This window comes from Pantherophis guttatus, chromosome 5 (genome assembly GCF_059756535.1).
Source record: "Pantherophis guttatus breed Tessera chromosome 5, ASM5975653v1, whole genome shotgun sequence".
Taxonomy (NCBI): domain Eukaryota; kingdom Metazoa; phylum Chordata; class Lepidosauria; order Squamata; family Colubridae; genus Pantherophis; species Pantherophis guttatus.
Genome location: NC_142067.1, coordinates 47,601,743 through 47,617,960, shown reverse-complemented (window position 1 = coordinate 47,617,960; position 16,218 = coordinate 47,601,743). Strand labels below are relative to the sequence as shown.

The 16,218-nt window shown below is 34.9% G+C and overlaps 1 protein-coding gene across 1 annotated transcript in view; it reads left to right on the top strand.

Annotated features, from left to right (window-relative positions):
- Positions 1-16,218, top strand: part of TMPRSS15 (transmembrane serine protease 15) — a 68,361-nt gene that overhangs the window by 29,534 nt on the left and 22,609 nt on the right. Inside the window, exons 14-18 of the mRNA XM_034418667.2 lie at positions 1,590-1,731; positions 10,957-11,046; positions 13,999-14,124; positions 14,900-15,040; positions 16,032-16,142. Of these exons, the coding sequence (XP_034274558.1) occupies positions 1,590-1,731; positions 10,957-11,046; positions 13,999-14,124; positions 14,900-15,040; positions 16,032-16,142 (610 nt within the window). The remainder of the gene's footprint in view (positions 1-1,589; positions 1,732-10,956; positions 11,047-13,998; positions 14,125-14,899; positions 15,041-16,031; positions 16,143-16,218) is intronic.

The window sequence follows — 16,218 nt, the reverse complement described above, 5'->3', positions numbered from 1 at the left end:
GATATTGGATTTTAAAAAAGCTATTGGGCTGAACTAAGTGCCCTTTCTCATAAAAGGTGTTAGAAATATAAAGAATTATTCTTTCTTGTTATGCATTTTTATAGGTTTAATATTTCAGATTTTAGTGGTTAGGAAATGAATTCAAAACACCAAAAATGGGTAAGTGCAAAATATTTCCATGTGCCATTTTTAAATGGATTTTTTTCCTAGAAAATAAGTTATACAAAATAACCATCATTGAAAAGGAATCGAATCAATCTCCTTCATAGCATGATTGAGTTGATATTGAAATAGCAACTGAATAAAAATATGCAGGATCAATCAATGGGCAATAGATATTAATGCTTTGTTTCTGCATTCTCATACATCCTCCAACAGTTCCAAATAGTGTACAGATCACTTCATTTCTTTTTCAACATGAAACATCAAATGATATCAATAGCAAAAGCATTCCAAAACAGCATAATCATCGATAGCATAGTAGAAATAAAAGCTATTTAAAAGTGCTAATATTAATAATATTAATAAAATAATTACTTCTATAAATTATAAACATGTTTTTAAATGCTTGAAAAAATAAAAATATGTCTAATTAAGATACTGGATGAACTTATCATGAAATAGGCGGTAATACAAATTTGATTAATTAATGCTTCTCTCAATTTTCTTCCTAATTATGTATCTGAATTTATCACTAAACTTAAAATAGAGCAAGCAAATGCTTTTCTCAGTAGTCAAGCCCCCTTTTATAAGCCAATATTTATACCACCTAACTGTTTCTAAAAAGGGATGCCGTGGCTCAGTGGCTAAGACGCTGAGCTTGTCAATCAAAAGGTTGGCAGTTCAGCAGTTCAAATCTCTAGTGCCACATAACAGGATGAGTTCCCGTTACTTGTTCCAGTTTCTGCCAACCTAGGAGTTTGAAAGCACATAAAAAATGCAAGTAGAAAAATAGGAACCACTTTTGGTGAGAAGGTAACAGCATTCCATGTATCTTTGACATTTAGTCATGCCGGCCACATGACCTTGGAGACGTCTTTGGACAGCACTGGCTTTTCAGCTTTGAAACGGACATGAGCACTGCCCCCTAGAGTTGGGAACAACTAGCACATATGTGCAAGGGGAACCTTTACCTTTACCTTTTAACTGTTTCTAAATTCCAAAGAGCACTAACTTATCAAACTTCACTGCAATCCACACACCAGTTTTGGTAAGCCAATATTAAAAGATCCCTATGGGTTGCAATTTTAGCCCTATGAACAAGATGCTATTGAGACTCAGTATGCTATTGAGGCTCATATACTGCTATACTTTTCCCAATTTAAGGAATCAAGGGCTTGCCTTATAATTTCTCACCTGGTAAAACACTTGGGAAACACCTGTACAGAATCATACAGATCAGTATGATTCAATCTCTTTACACTGCCTGAAAATTAGGCAGGCTTTTTTTCATCCATTGATGAACCCACCACCAATTGTAATATTTTATCTTGTTTTGTTTTTTACTTCATTTTGATTTTTAATGTCAGTGGCCATAATAAAAATATCCATTCATTATTGTTTTCTCATTCCATAACATTTGTTTATAGGTTGCTTTTGAAGCCTTTAAAAGACCAGGTTGGTATGATATTGCCATTGATGATATAGGGCTTTTAAATGGAGCCTGTGCTGAAAGCATTTATCCAGAACCCACTTTGGTCCCTACAATTCCTACAACACCTTTGCTACCAAGTAAGTCATTATTATTTCTTAATTATATTATCAATGTATATTGAAGTCAACATTAAGATTCCTATCAAACTATTTACTAAAATAATATTACTATTATTCTTCTTATCCTTCCTATTACCTATCTCCTCCCACTTATGACTATAACTTTGTTGCTTGTATCTTTAGGATTTATTTTGTTTTATTTAGTTTCCTAGTATGATTTGATTGCTTATTTAGTATTCTATGAATATCACTAAGTGTTGTATATTATGATTTTTGATGAATGTATTTTTATATACACTGACAGCATATGCACCAAAGACAAATTCCTTGTGTGTCCAATCACACTTGGCCAATAAAGAATTCTGCTCTGCTCTGCTCTGCTCTGCTCTTCTCTGCTCTGCTCTGCTCTGCTCTGCTCTGCTCTTCTCTAGTCTAGTCTAGTCTAGTCTAGTCTAGTCTAGTCTAATGGCTAATCACTTACTGCATAAACAGACTTCCAGTAAAGGGAAAAAGCAACATTTAGTATTTGTTCTTCATATATTCAAATATTTGTCAATGCACAACATATGTACAATGAGATTGGTTGAGCTCCCTCAGTGCTCCCCCCAACACAATACAACTCACAGTGAAGAAAGAAAATCTTTAACCCAATAAATCATATTAACAAAACACCTGGTCCAATTGCACCAGTGTGAACAGGTTACACATTGCGCAGGCACTGAAGTCCATCATACTACGTAGTTATGATGTTTTTTCTCATTCAGGAGTCTGACAGCCCACGGATAAAAACTGTTCTTCAGCCTATTTGTGCAGCTGGCTATACTTCTATATCTCCTCCCCGATGGTAGGAGAGTAAAGAAGTGATGGCCATGGTGAGAGTCGTCCCTGAGAATTTTCCTTACTCTTCTAAGGCAACGAGCCCTAGCAATCTCATCTAGTGGTATCAGGGGACAGCCCACAATGTTTTGTGCTGTCCTCACCACCCTCTGTAATGTTTTTCTATCCATGACTGTCAGACCAGCATGCCATACATATGCATGCCGGACATATTCCTATGTTATCCTGTTCTGTTTTGTACCCTATGACTATCATTAAGTGTTGTACCTTATGATTCTTGATGAACGTATCTTTTCCTTTATGTACACTGAGAGCATATGCACCAAGACAAATTCCTTGTGTGTCCAATCACACTTGGCCAATAAAGAATTCTGCTCTGCTCTGCTCTGCTCTGCTCTGCTCTGCTCTGCTCTGCTCTGCTCTGCTCTGCTCTGCTCTAGTCTAGTCTAGTCTAGTCTAGTCTAGTCTAATGGCTAATCACTTACTGCATAAACAGACTTCCAGTAAAGGGAAAAAGCAACATTTAGTATTTGTTCTTCATATATTCAAATATTTGTCAATGCACAACATATGTACAATGAGATTGGTTGAGCTCCCTCAGTGCTCCCCCCAACACAATACAACTCACAGTGAAGAAAGAAAATCTCTAACCCAATAAATCATATTAACAAAACACCTGGTCCAATTGCACCAGTGTGAACAGGTTACACATTGCGCAGGCACTGAAGTCCATCATACTACGTAGTTATGATGTTTTTTCTCATTCAGGAGTCTGACAGCCCACGGATAAAAACTGTTCTTCAGCCTATTTGTGCAGCTGGCTATACTTCTATATCTCCTCCCCGATGGTAGGAGAGTAAAGAAGTGATGGCCATGGTGAGAGTCGTCCCTGAGAATTTTCCTTACTCTTCTAAGGCAACGAGCCCTAGCAATCTCATCTAGTGGTATCAGGGGACAGCCCACAATGTTTTGTGCTGTCCTCACCACCCTCTGTAATGTTTTTCTATCCATGACTGTCAGACCAGCATGCCATACATATGCATGCCGGACATATTCCTATGTTATCCTGTTCTGTTTTGTACCCTATGACTATCATTAAGTGTTGTACCTTATGATTCTTGATGAACGTATCTTTTCCTTTATGTACACTGAGAGCATATGCACCAAGACAAATTCCTTGTGTGTCCAATCACACTTGGCCAATAAAGAATTCTGCTCTGCTCTGCTCTGCTCTGCTCTGCTCTGCTCTGCTCTGCTCTGCTCTGCTCTGCTCTGCTCTGCTCTAGTCTAGTCTAGTCTAGTCTAGTCTAATGGCTAATCACTTACTGCATAAACAGACTTCCAGTAAAGGGAAAAAGCAACATTTAGTATTTGTTCTTCATATATTCAAATATTTGTCAATGCACAACATATGTACAATGAGATTGGTTGAGCTCCCTCAGTGCTCCCCCCAACACAATACAACTCACAGTGAAGAAAGAAAATCTCTAACCCAATAAATCATATTAACAAAACACCTGGTCCTATTGCACCAGTGTGAACAGGTTACACATTGCGCAGGCACTGAAGTCCATCATACTACGTAGTTATGATGTTTTTTCTCATTCAGGAGTCTGACAGCCCACGGATAAAAACTGTTCTTCAGCCTATTTGTGCAGCTGGCTATACTTCTATATCTCCTCCCCGATGGTAGGAGAGTAAAGAAGTGATGGCCATGGTGAGAGTCGTCCCTGAGAATTTTCCTTACTCTTCTAAGGCAACGAGCCCTAGCAATCTCATCTAGTGGTATCAGGGGACAGCCCACAATGTTTTATGCTGTCCTCACCACCCTCTGTAATGTTTTTCTATCCATGACTGTCAGACCAGCATGCCATACATATGCATGCCGGACATATTCCTATGTTATCCTGTTCTGTTTTGTACCCTGTGACTATCATTAAGTGTTGTACCTTATGATTCTTGATGAACGTATCTTTTCCTTTATGTACACTGAGAGCATATGCACCAAGACAAATTCCTTGTGTGTCCAATCACACTTAGCCAATAAAAAATTCTATTCTATTCTAATCTGTTTTGAGTCTTTCATATTTGTGACAAGAAAATGATTCATTTTATTAATCAGTAAGCAAACATGAGTCTCATTAGCATTACCAGTATGGTAACATAAGTATGGTACAAGTATGTAACATAAGTTACCATTTAACATTATTTGAAGTTATAATGAAGTTTGCACTTAGCAACATTTCTGTGGTCACGTGATCAAAATTTGGGCACTTGGCAACTGGCATATACTGTATTTACAATGGTTGCAGTGACCCAGAGTTGCATGATCTCTATTTATGACTTGTTCAGGGGGCTTCCTCAAACCAAAATCAATGGTGAGCCGAGATTTGCTTAATGTCTGCATGAACTGCCTAACAATCATGGTGATTCTAATTTTATGGCGATCTTAATTTATGGCTGTGGCAAAAAGCATTGTAAAATCAGGCACTACTTACTCAATTACTGCACTGCTTAGCAATGAAAGTTCCAATTCCAATTTTGGCCATCAGTCGATGACTATCTGTACTATTTATTACCAGTTGCCATTTATATTAAAGATTATAAAAGTATTCTTGACTCTAAATTTTGAATGATATTTTTGCCCAGGTTTTAATGCTTAGCTTCATTTCATATTTTGAATGTATTGCTTTATTCTATCTTTTTGCATTCAGGGTGATATGCAAAATGTTATGCTACTGTCAGTAGTAGTTTGGTGTCAGAACTATTTTTTCATCAATATGTGGCAGCAGCTAGATGTTTTTTATAGGAATTCTTGCAGTTGTAGTTTATGTCCCAGGCCATGAATAGTATTCTTCCATCTAAACAATAATTAAGTTATCCAGAAAACAATTCATAACACAATAGTCCTTATCCCAATTTCATAAAATGTTAAATAAGCCTTGAATCCACCGGCGCTATTAATATTCAGATACCCAACTAACATACATACTGACAAAAATCCATATATTGCATTATTTTGTAGATGTAGATCACTGATGTAAATATTATGACACACAGCAGATGATTTAAGCAAAGAACTAAGGAGCTTTAATTAAATTCATTCATTTCCAGATTTGACTACTGCAGTACTTAATGTTGAAAGACACATAGCCGATGATGCATAGATCTAATGCTATCAATTTTTTTTTTTTTTTTTTTTTAATTTGATTTATATGCCGCCCTTCTCCGGAGACTCAGGGCGGCTTACAATGTGCTCAGCAATAGCCTTCATCCTTTTGTATATTTATACAAAGTCAGCTTATTGCCCCCACAAACTGGGTCCTCATTTCACCTACCTTAGAAAGGATGGAAGGCTGAGTCAACCTTGAGCCTTGGCGAGATTCGAACCCTGCAGTAATTGCAGGCAGCTGGTCTTAAGCAGCTTAATAACAGGGTGCCTTAAACCCCTGTAGTACCAAGGCTCTTAGGAGAGGATATTAAACTTATCTAATAAATGCACAGTCAATTGGCAAATAGGAGTAAGGTTAGAAAGCACAAAAGGGCAAAAGTTCAGGCCTGTATGGTCATGAAACTGCTAATGAAGTTCAGAAGCAGATCAACTTCTTTATATTCTTTGCTAACCCTAATTTATATGCTGCAAAGATTGACTATATCTAGATTTATTATCTTCTTTCTGCAGCTAAACATTTTTCTCATATTAAAATATTAGAAATCTAGTGTATCATTAAACTGAATAACTAACTTCTCATATTTTATAAAGCGATGATATTAAGTCTGTCTCAATAAAAGCAGCCAATAAAAACAATCTGAATTCAATCTAGACTACCTGAATAGATATTGATGGTAATCTACTAACTGCCAATACTTGCTTACCAAAAACTTAATTAACTTGTGTTAATCTTGTAATATAGGCATCTGAAAAAATTGCCATATTTTTCCGCACATTAATATTAATATTCATCAAAACTATGTCCTTTTTCACTTTCTATTTTAGTTTTATTGGCTTTTAATACAGGTTAATAGTATATAAATGAAATGGAAATACTCAGTTCATGGATATATTTTCATAATTTATTCCTTTTAAGTTTGTTGAACTTAAGTCAGTTGTTACAGTTGTTATAGTGCTGGAGTAGAAACCAGGATACTCTAAGCCTCCTTTAGCCGTAAAAACTGGCTCGGTGTCTGGATATAGTAAGATAGATGGATGGATGGATAGATGGATGGATGGATGGGTGTGGGTGTGGATGTGGATGTGGATAGAGATGATAGAGATAGAGACAGAGATAGAGATAGAGACAGAGACAGAGACAGACAGACACGAGAAAAAAGAGAAGTTCTAACAATCACATAAAATATAAAAAATAGCTTCATTAGGAAATATGTTTCTTCACAAAATGGCTGCTGTGGTGATAGTAACAATATTTTCTTGGAAAAAATAAAAGATGAATTTAAGAAAGGTCAAATCTGAAGGAAGTTAATAATGTTTTTTTTTTAAAAAAATGGTTTATAACTGCTTTGCAGAAGCAAAACCAAAAAATAAAACTAAGGGACAGCTTTCTGAACAAGAACTGTCTTTTATAACATAACATGTATGGTCACCATGGCTAAGGTGGATGCATTCAGTCTCATCTACAGTTTCTAGAAAAATAAACTAATTCCTCAGAAATATTTCTTTGTGCCCCCCCCCCTTGTACAAAAATATGAGGCTAGAACATGCAGCTTTGCCTTGCAGCATGTCATACTCTTAGTCTCTGTTTTTGCAGTGTGACAATTCCCAAACTACACAGTATCCAAGAGTTCAGAGGCCATTTCTTTCTTATACATATAGCATTTCTGTGTCTGCACGCCTTCTAGTCAGTGTTGATTTCTAGTGCCTCCCTGGACAAGACTCTGCAGTTTCTTGGCAAGAGTTTTCAGAAGTTGCTTGCCATTTTCTGTTTCTTAGACCTGAGAAAGAGTGACTGGCCCAAGGTAACCCAGTTGGTTTGTGCCTTAGGAAGAACTAGAAATCAGAGTTCCTGGTTTCTAGTCTGATGCCTCACTCAATAGACCAAACTGAATCTCAAATATATATTAGTAACTAATTACGTTGATATTTTTTGAAGGTAAAAATAATAGTATTATAGAAGAACAAACAAAAAAAGCATGATGATCCTTGCTCTGTTCTTTGTATAGGATCACAAACTAAAACCAAACAAAAATAAAGACTTTTGCAATGTAAACAATATATCTTATAACTGACGATTCTTTGATACACCACGTTTGTTATCTGTAATACAAAATACTGAACAAGGTTGATATTGAACAAGGTTGATTTTGAACTCAAAAGGGTTGAGACCCTGTTGTTCCACCAGGCTGGGCTATCAACATAATAATTTTAAATTGGGATATTTTAAATTTGTGGGGTTTTAAATTGAGCCAAATTTATTTAATTATTTTAAATTTTTAATCGATGTTTTGTCTTGTGTTTTTAAATAGGCTGTACACCGCCCTGAGTCCTTCGGGAGAAGGGCGGTATAGAAATAAAATTATTATTATTATTATTATTATTATTATTATTATTATTATTATTATTATTATTATTATTATTATATCTTTGTCACTCTTTATTTTTAATCAGTTTTTTTTAAAAAAAGAAAATTGAAATGTTAATAACATACACATCTATCAGCAAATTACCTTGAGACATACAGAAACAACACCTTCTCCAAAAGCACTAAAACTTGAAGTTCTTCCACCCACTTCTGGCTTGTCACATCAGAGTTTGTAAAGCTGAATGCTCTTCAATGTAGAAGTGAATAAGCAATTTATTTATTTATTTATTTATTTAGTTAGTTAGTTAGTTAGTTAGTTAGTTAGTTAGTTAGTTAGTCAGTCATATTTCTATTCCGCCCAACTCTGGGCAGCTTACAACAGAGAATAAAACAATGCATCAATATCCCATACAAAAGTTAAAAAAAGACATTAAAACATTAAAACGTTAAACGCATACCCTCCAATTTGTGGCCGGGTCTTGCAAGATCACTATAACGAGATCAACGGCCCCAGGCCTGCTGGAAGAGCCAGGTCTTCACCGCTTTCCGGAAGGCCAATAGGGTGGGAGCGGTCTGGACTTCACGAGGTAATTGGTTCCAGACAGCCGGGGCAGCCACAGAGAAGGCCCTCCCCCGCGGGCCCGCCAGCAACATTGTTTAGCTGATGGGACCCGGAGGAGACTGACTCTGTGGGATCTTACCGGTCGCTGGGAACTATGTGGTAGAAAGCGGTCTCGAAGATAGCCTGGTCCTGAGCTATGTATGGCTTTAAAGGTAATAACCAACACTTTGAATTGCGCCCGGAGACCAATAGGGAGCCAGTGCAGCTTGCGGAGAATTGGTGTAATGTGGGTGTATCTAGGTGCACCCACTATAACTTGCACGGCTGCATTCTGGACCAACTGTAGTCTCCGAACACTTTTCAAGGGTAGCCCCATGTAGAGCGTGTTGCAATAGTCCAACCGTGAGGTGACAAGGGCATGAGTGACTGTGAGGAGAGCCTCCTGATTCAAGTAGGGTCGCAATTGGTGCATCAGATGAACCTGTGCAAAGGTCCCCATAGCTACAGCTGTCAGATGTTGTTCCAATCTCAGCTGTGAGTCTAGAAGGATACCCAAATTGCTTCTCAATCTTTCTTCATTACATGATGTTGTGCAGCTGAGACAACATTGCCTAATAAAAGAATATAACAGGCTGTACGAAGCACTATTATAACAGAAAATCTTTTCCACCCGGTCTCATCAAATTATCATTAGATTTAATGGCAGCATTATAAGTGTAATGACAGATCCTGTAAGTACTTCTTTCAGCCCATCTGTATCTCAATTGCTGCTAATATATTTTGTTAGAGCAAGAATAAAAAGATGCCATGCTCAGTGAGCTGTTTAATGTAAAATTATACTTTAAAATTATCTTAAAACATAGTTCATTTTTAAGATAATGATAAGCTATTCTATTTGGTATATAGATAGCAGAAAGTCTAGTAATTTTGCTTGGCTCATTACTGTTGTGACCCTGGTTCATTTTTTCTCTAGAACCGTTCTAACCCTCTTAAGATAACTAACTTTCTTTTGCAGAAACCCAGTTTCTGCTTGTATATTTTAAAAAGATGTGATTTGATGCTTCCATGTTGCTATGAATTCTGAAATGCTAACAATAACCTTTTAGCATTATACATACTAGTTTTTTCCCTAGTTTTTTTTTTTAAAAAACCCAATTTTAATTTGTTATTTTTCCATGAACAGTCAACAGTCATCATGCTTTCTATAAAACTGTTCATTTGTTTAATTTGGATTTCCAATTTTTTTGGGACATGTGGACACTTTTCGAATTCATAAAGCATGTTGTACGCATTAATTACAAAATGCCTTAGCAAAATGTTTAATTAATTACAAAATGTCTACTAAGTTGAAGGGTTATCTGTTCTAAAGCAGCTGCATATCAAAACATATCATAGTACCTTCAAAGAGCAAATACAAGCTTCAAAAGCAAGGAGCTGCAATCAGAAAGTCTAATTTTACAGTTCGCAATATTTTATTTGAAACTATGCTACAGTTATAATGGGCATGTGAAAGACATTAAATGAAACTAGAAACCTAGTATATATCCAGCTATACCAGTAAGGTACCTATATTACCAATGCTGTGAAAAAGATTTAATCGTAAGGAAGTGTAAGGAACCATAAGGAAGCAAAGCTTTTCTTTATAGCCATACAAAGAATACAATGATAATTGGTCTCTCATCTAATGCTTTGTTTCTGCATTCTCATACATCCACCATCAGTGTACAGATCAGTTCATTTCTTTTTTGACATGAAACATCAAATGATATCAAAAGCAAAAGCATTCCAAAACAGCATAATCATCAATAACATAGTAAGAATAAAAACTACTTTAAAATGCTAATATTAGTAATATATTAAATATATTAATATATTAAAGCCCAAGTTTAAATCCAAGTAAGTGTATGGCTAGCTGATGAGAGCTAAATAGCTTGAAATAGATCTATACTAGTCTCCCTTTATTTCTTTATCTTATACCAACAAGCTGATCTGGTGATTCATTACCTCCTCAAACAGAATTCATATATTGTTGAATTTGGAAATATTTAACAGAAAATCAGGAAAGTCCTCATAAACATGAGTGTATACATTTTAAATACCTATAGTGAAATGATACATAACGGCTATTACCTATACTAGAAACATTCAAAAGATGAGATAAGAAATATATATGTAGATATGAGGATGCAGATTTGGGTTAAAACATTGCTTCTTAATTTTTAATTCAATAAGCAACCGACCTATGCAGATCTCTGGCTATCCAAAAATCAATGGTTTGCCATCTCTGATATACTTTGTTTCTTCTAGCTGATTGTGGAGGTCCATATTCCTTGTGGGAACCAAACAATTCATTTACTTCAATGAACTACCCAAACAACTACCCCAATAAAGCATTTTGTAAGTTACATGTCTTGTAAGTTACATGTCTTCAAACCTTTAGACAAGTGTGAAAATATGACACACTGTATGGCCATGAACAGAATTAATGAAGATCTTACTGAGGCTCATTAGAAGCTTTTGACTTCAGCTTCAATAAATTTTTAATAAAACTTTTTTTTTTAAAAAAAATAGAGATTATACTTTTTTATTATCTTTTTAAGGGAACACATGCTATTGTAAAAATGTAAGAAAAATGTCATTGTGTCTCATTTTCTGATCTGGTGTTGTAGCTGTTGTAATAGCTAGAGCCTAAAAAAGCAAACTTTGGAGAAATCTAGATCCCATTCTCATCTAACTAGGATTCAATGATACAGGCAGCTCATCATGTCCACCAACAAATGGGAAATGGATGTGCTCTTTTTATCCACATATCTGGCATTAAAAAGCAAAATGATTCAGTGATCTAGCTCCAGAAAGAGGCAATTCGACCAGGAGAGAATCTTACAGAACTATAGGTACCCCTTTTTCTAGGTAGTCCACCCATTTCCTTGGCAATTACAGCCAATAGTTTTATTAGACTCCATAGTCCATACCCTCCTCTGACCTAATCACAGTAGGAGCAACAACCCCACCCTATACCATGAAATCCACTGGAATCCCACTCCTGTTTACTTCATTCGATCATGCAAACACTAACTATCAATAACCACTGGTCAATCTCCATTGGACACCACTCCTATAAAGCTTTACTGCTACTACAATCTTGGTTCATCAGACTTTGTATATTCTACTGCAGCATATATGATCTTACTTCTTTTTTAAAAAAATTGTTGATTAGAATTATACATACATTTTTCCTTCAATTATTTTCTTTCCAGCATCTCACTTATCTTTTCTCTTTCTTTCTTTTTTTTTGTATTCTATCCAATCTTCTGCTTCTTTGTTTCCCTTAAAAGCTTCTTGCACCTTTTGCAACATCTCCCTCAACTCCTCATACTTGTGCTCCCAATTCTCCATATTTTCAATTTAAGAAGAAATAATTTTTAAATTTATTATTCTTTTGGCTTATATATAGTTCCAATTCAAGTCCACTTGATGTCTTTTCTTCTTCTTACTTTTTCTTTCCAAGTAGTGTCCAATTCATATAGTCATTTGAGCCTTTCCAGTTTGAAATTGTATTCTTTCAAATTCTCTTTATAATCTTACTCCAACTGTTTAAACAAACAGTTGGAGTAAGATTCAGAAGCCTTAAAAGGCTTCTCATGCTTGAGTGCAATATTTATTTTCCACCAGCAGATGTCTCTCTCCAATTCCCAGGCAAAAGTATCAATTCTAAATCCACAAAAGTAGTACTTCCTGTTCTTCGATTAATTCCTTTTGTTGTTAAAAAATGCTTTCTCTTAATTTCCTTTTCCTTATATCATTCTTAATTTCTTCCAAGTCCAATTCTAAATCCAGGTGGTTAGTTCTCCTTTTAGGCTTTCATTTTTAAAGTTTCTCTTTATTTTTTTCCCCTTCACTTTGAATTCCCAAATGCCAATTAGCCACTTATTCAGATTGGGATCTCTTTTAAAGTTTTAAAAAATTTCCTTCTTACCTGTGAGTTGGCCAATCACTCACTTGTTAACAATACTCCATTTCATCACCACTCTTGCTCAATTCTTAGTCCAGTTGCCCCAGCTTGTAATGGCCATTTCAATGGCTGCCGCCCCACCGCTGGGTCAAAGAGCTGCCTCCGACCTTTTGAGGAACTTGCCTGTTCCTCTTGGTCTTCCAAGGCACCTTTCTCTCTCCCCCGTTCCTACAAGATGGATCCGGTCCAAAGACTCCCCAACAGTGGTTTGTCAGTTTGGGTTTTCACGAAGCTCAATGGAGCATCGCTATTTCCCAACCAGTATTGCTGCAATGCTTCTGGTTTCTCTAGTTTCCAGTCTTTTTTAAAAATCTGTTCACTTCACTTATTGTTTCTGGTATAGAGCAGGTACACAGCTACAACTATTCCAAACTAGTGAGCAGAAAAACAACCTGTGTCATCTCTCATGTATCACCTGTCTCCAATCTTGGTCCCTTGATTATCAGACTGCTCACCAAAATTACATCATTCTGCATCCTTTTCCCATCAAGCATCATCAAGTACTACACAGTCTCTCAGTCCTTCTCATTTCTCATTCTCACATATTTCATCCCATACTTTTAGTTTTCACAGTAGCAGAGTTAAAAACTTGGAGTGGGGAAGGAGGCTGAAAATCTGAGAGTAAACATATAAGAAAGGTAGCTAGGAAAGGAGTAAATAAGTCTTTAGTGTGATCCAAATTTGTCTCTTTCTATGAACTTGTTATATATTCTTTTATACTTCTGTGTAATGGGGTATTTGGTTTGTTTGTTTTTCAAGAAGCCTATTGCACACCTAACATGAATCAACCTCCCCTGAATTTGCTCAAAACCTGTAGAATGTATTAATAATATATTAATAAAAGTTAATTTATAATTATCAGAATATATTAAAGAAGTCTGATTTGAATAAACACTAGTGAGAAATAATAATAGTAGTAACATAATAATAGTGATAATAACTTCGGCTAGTTGCGGCCATTGTGCCTCTGGTGAACTTGGAATCCCAGAATATGTTTTTTAAGGTGCAAATGCTAAGAAGAATCTCAACTAACTCATTGGTCAACCACCCATCAATGGTTAAATTATTATGGTTATCTTCCTGAAATTCCCTTTTTAAATACTAAGTTCTGTGCCTTACCTATAAGGCCATGTCATATTGAGAATTGTTAACAGAAGTATTAAACTATTGTAATGCCATTATACTTTGGGGTTGTATTGGAAGTGTTTTAACATATTAAAATTTGATCTTAATAAAAAATGATGATGATGGCTAACTATGCAACCTGCTTTTTTATGGAAACTATTGACAAATCAGTATTTTTGGTTTTGTTTCCTTCTTAAATTTTATAATTCTAGGTGTATTTTATTTGAATGCAGAAAAAGGAAAAAATATTCAACTTCATTTCCAGTATTTTAATTTAGAGGATATTAATGATGTTGTAGAAGTCAGAGATGGTAAAGGAGCTGAGTCTTTATTTTTAGGCAAGTATATAAAATATATCAATATGTGTGAAAAATTGTACTGAATTAAAATACTTCTCTAATTATGCTGTACTTTTAAAAAGAGTACACAGTGAAAGATATACAGTATACAGTGTTTTTAATAATTCCAGAAATCTGTAAATTCCATGAGTTGAATGTGACAATATCATTTTCATTCATAAAAATGTTCAATAGCAGTAGTATTGCAGATAAAATGTGATATACTTTCATACATAGAATTAAACTTTTATGTTGATTAATATAATATAATTTAATTTAACAAAATTGGAGTATTGGAGAAATTAAGAAGATTCTGGTGTGAATATTTTCTTTATCGTCTATTGTTGCATCAATGTGTCATTTGCCATATGATATGGCAAAGATTACTGGAAGTTGTGATAAATTCGCAGAGAGAACTCTAATAGAAAATCAATTTTTCTGATATATTATACAGCCTGGATCTAGTCCAGATAAATTTTCCATCCCAAACTATAAAGGAAGTGCATATTTTAAGTTACACTACATTCAATATCATCTATGAATAAAGAACATTTAAGGTTTAGCATTTGTCAAAATATTTCAAGACTTAATCAGTATTTTGAAAATTCAGGGTTTTTCCTAGATTAAGCTTCAAAGATCATCCATCTAAATATGGATGAAAAAAGTAGAAGTAGACCTTTTTCTGTCCTATATGTGTTTTATTTTCTATCATTCTGATGTGTAACAAAATTATATTAGTTTTTGGAGTAATGATATACTTTTCCTTGCTATGAAGCGGTATATACTGGAAAATCCCCATTGCCAGATATATTCTCTACAACTCACCAAATGACCGTGCTCTTCATTTCGGACAAATCTGTAACCAGAAAAGGATTTGTAGCCAATTTTACTACAGGTTACCATCTTGGCATGCCAGGTGAGTATCCCATACCACACAAAAGCATAGGGAACCAAGAACAGAGAGAAAATATATTCAATTCAATTCAATATGTTCAATTCTTATGACTTCTCTTTGATTCATTCTTGTTTTACATTATAAATTATACATCAGCAGTCTAGGTCAGTGATAAATTTTCACCTGCAATATAATCTTGATTACTTATTGATTAATTTGTTGATTTTACTACATTATACCTCTCTAATCAAAGCATATTTGTATAAATTAAAAAGAGAAAGCAGAAAATAATATACCAAACATTTTAAAGAAGCTATGTACAAAATAAACTTATTAAAAACAATGAAAAATATGGAGCCCACTACTATTTTATGGAGTAGTATGATTAGCAACCAGGAAGCAGTAGATTAATAATTTCTTTCCTGGCTTTAGATCCCACTAAATTCCTCCATGAAATAGGCTGTGCAATAGCTGTGGAACAGTTCTTCAATTCTGCGTACTGCATTGTGCAATTGAGACAGTCATGGTTTTTCAGTTTTTCATGATTAAATGAATCATGGCTTAGAGCAATCGAAGAAGTCTGTCTATCTTTACTTCATAAATGTGTTTTTCTAATTCCAAAATTTCTTGGAAGTAGCTTTTCAAAGACAAAAGAGCATGAGGGCAGGGTGGAATTCAAACATCTTTCTGGCTACTTTTCTTCATTACAAATTAACTATGAAGTAAGAAGAACAAAGACATTAAACTTTGGGGTTATTGTAAATATTATTGGCCTTTAGCTTGGTCCCTCTAAAAGCTTTCTATATTAATTGCAGTTCATATTTATTCTCAGTGTTCATCTCTTGAAATTACTTGGCTATTGTGTATCAGAAGTAATATATAATATATGTGAAATATTTTACCTTGTACATGAGAAATGAGAAATGTGCTCTGTGTTATAAAAAACATTAAAACTACTGATTTATTAACAAATTTTCATGGACCACAGTCTCTTTGTCTTCTTTATTAACAGCTGCATGCGGACTGAATTATTATCAGTGTGGAAGTGGAGAATGTATACCCCAGGCTCACATTTGTGATCAATTCCAGCACTGTAAAGATAATTCTGATGAAGCAGATTGTGGTAAATATTTATAAATAAATAATAATAAAAAAAAACATTTCTAATCCAAAATTCAGGGAAGGTAACTATTTTCAAA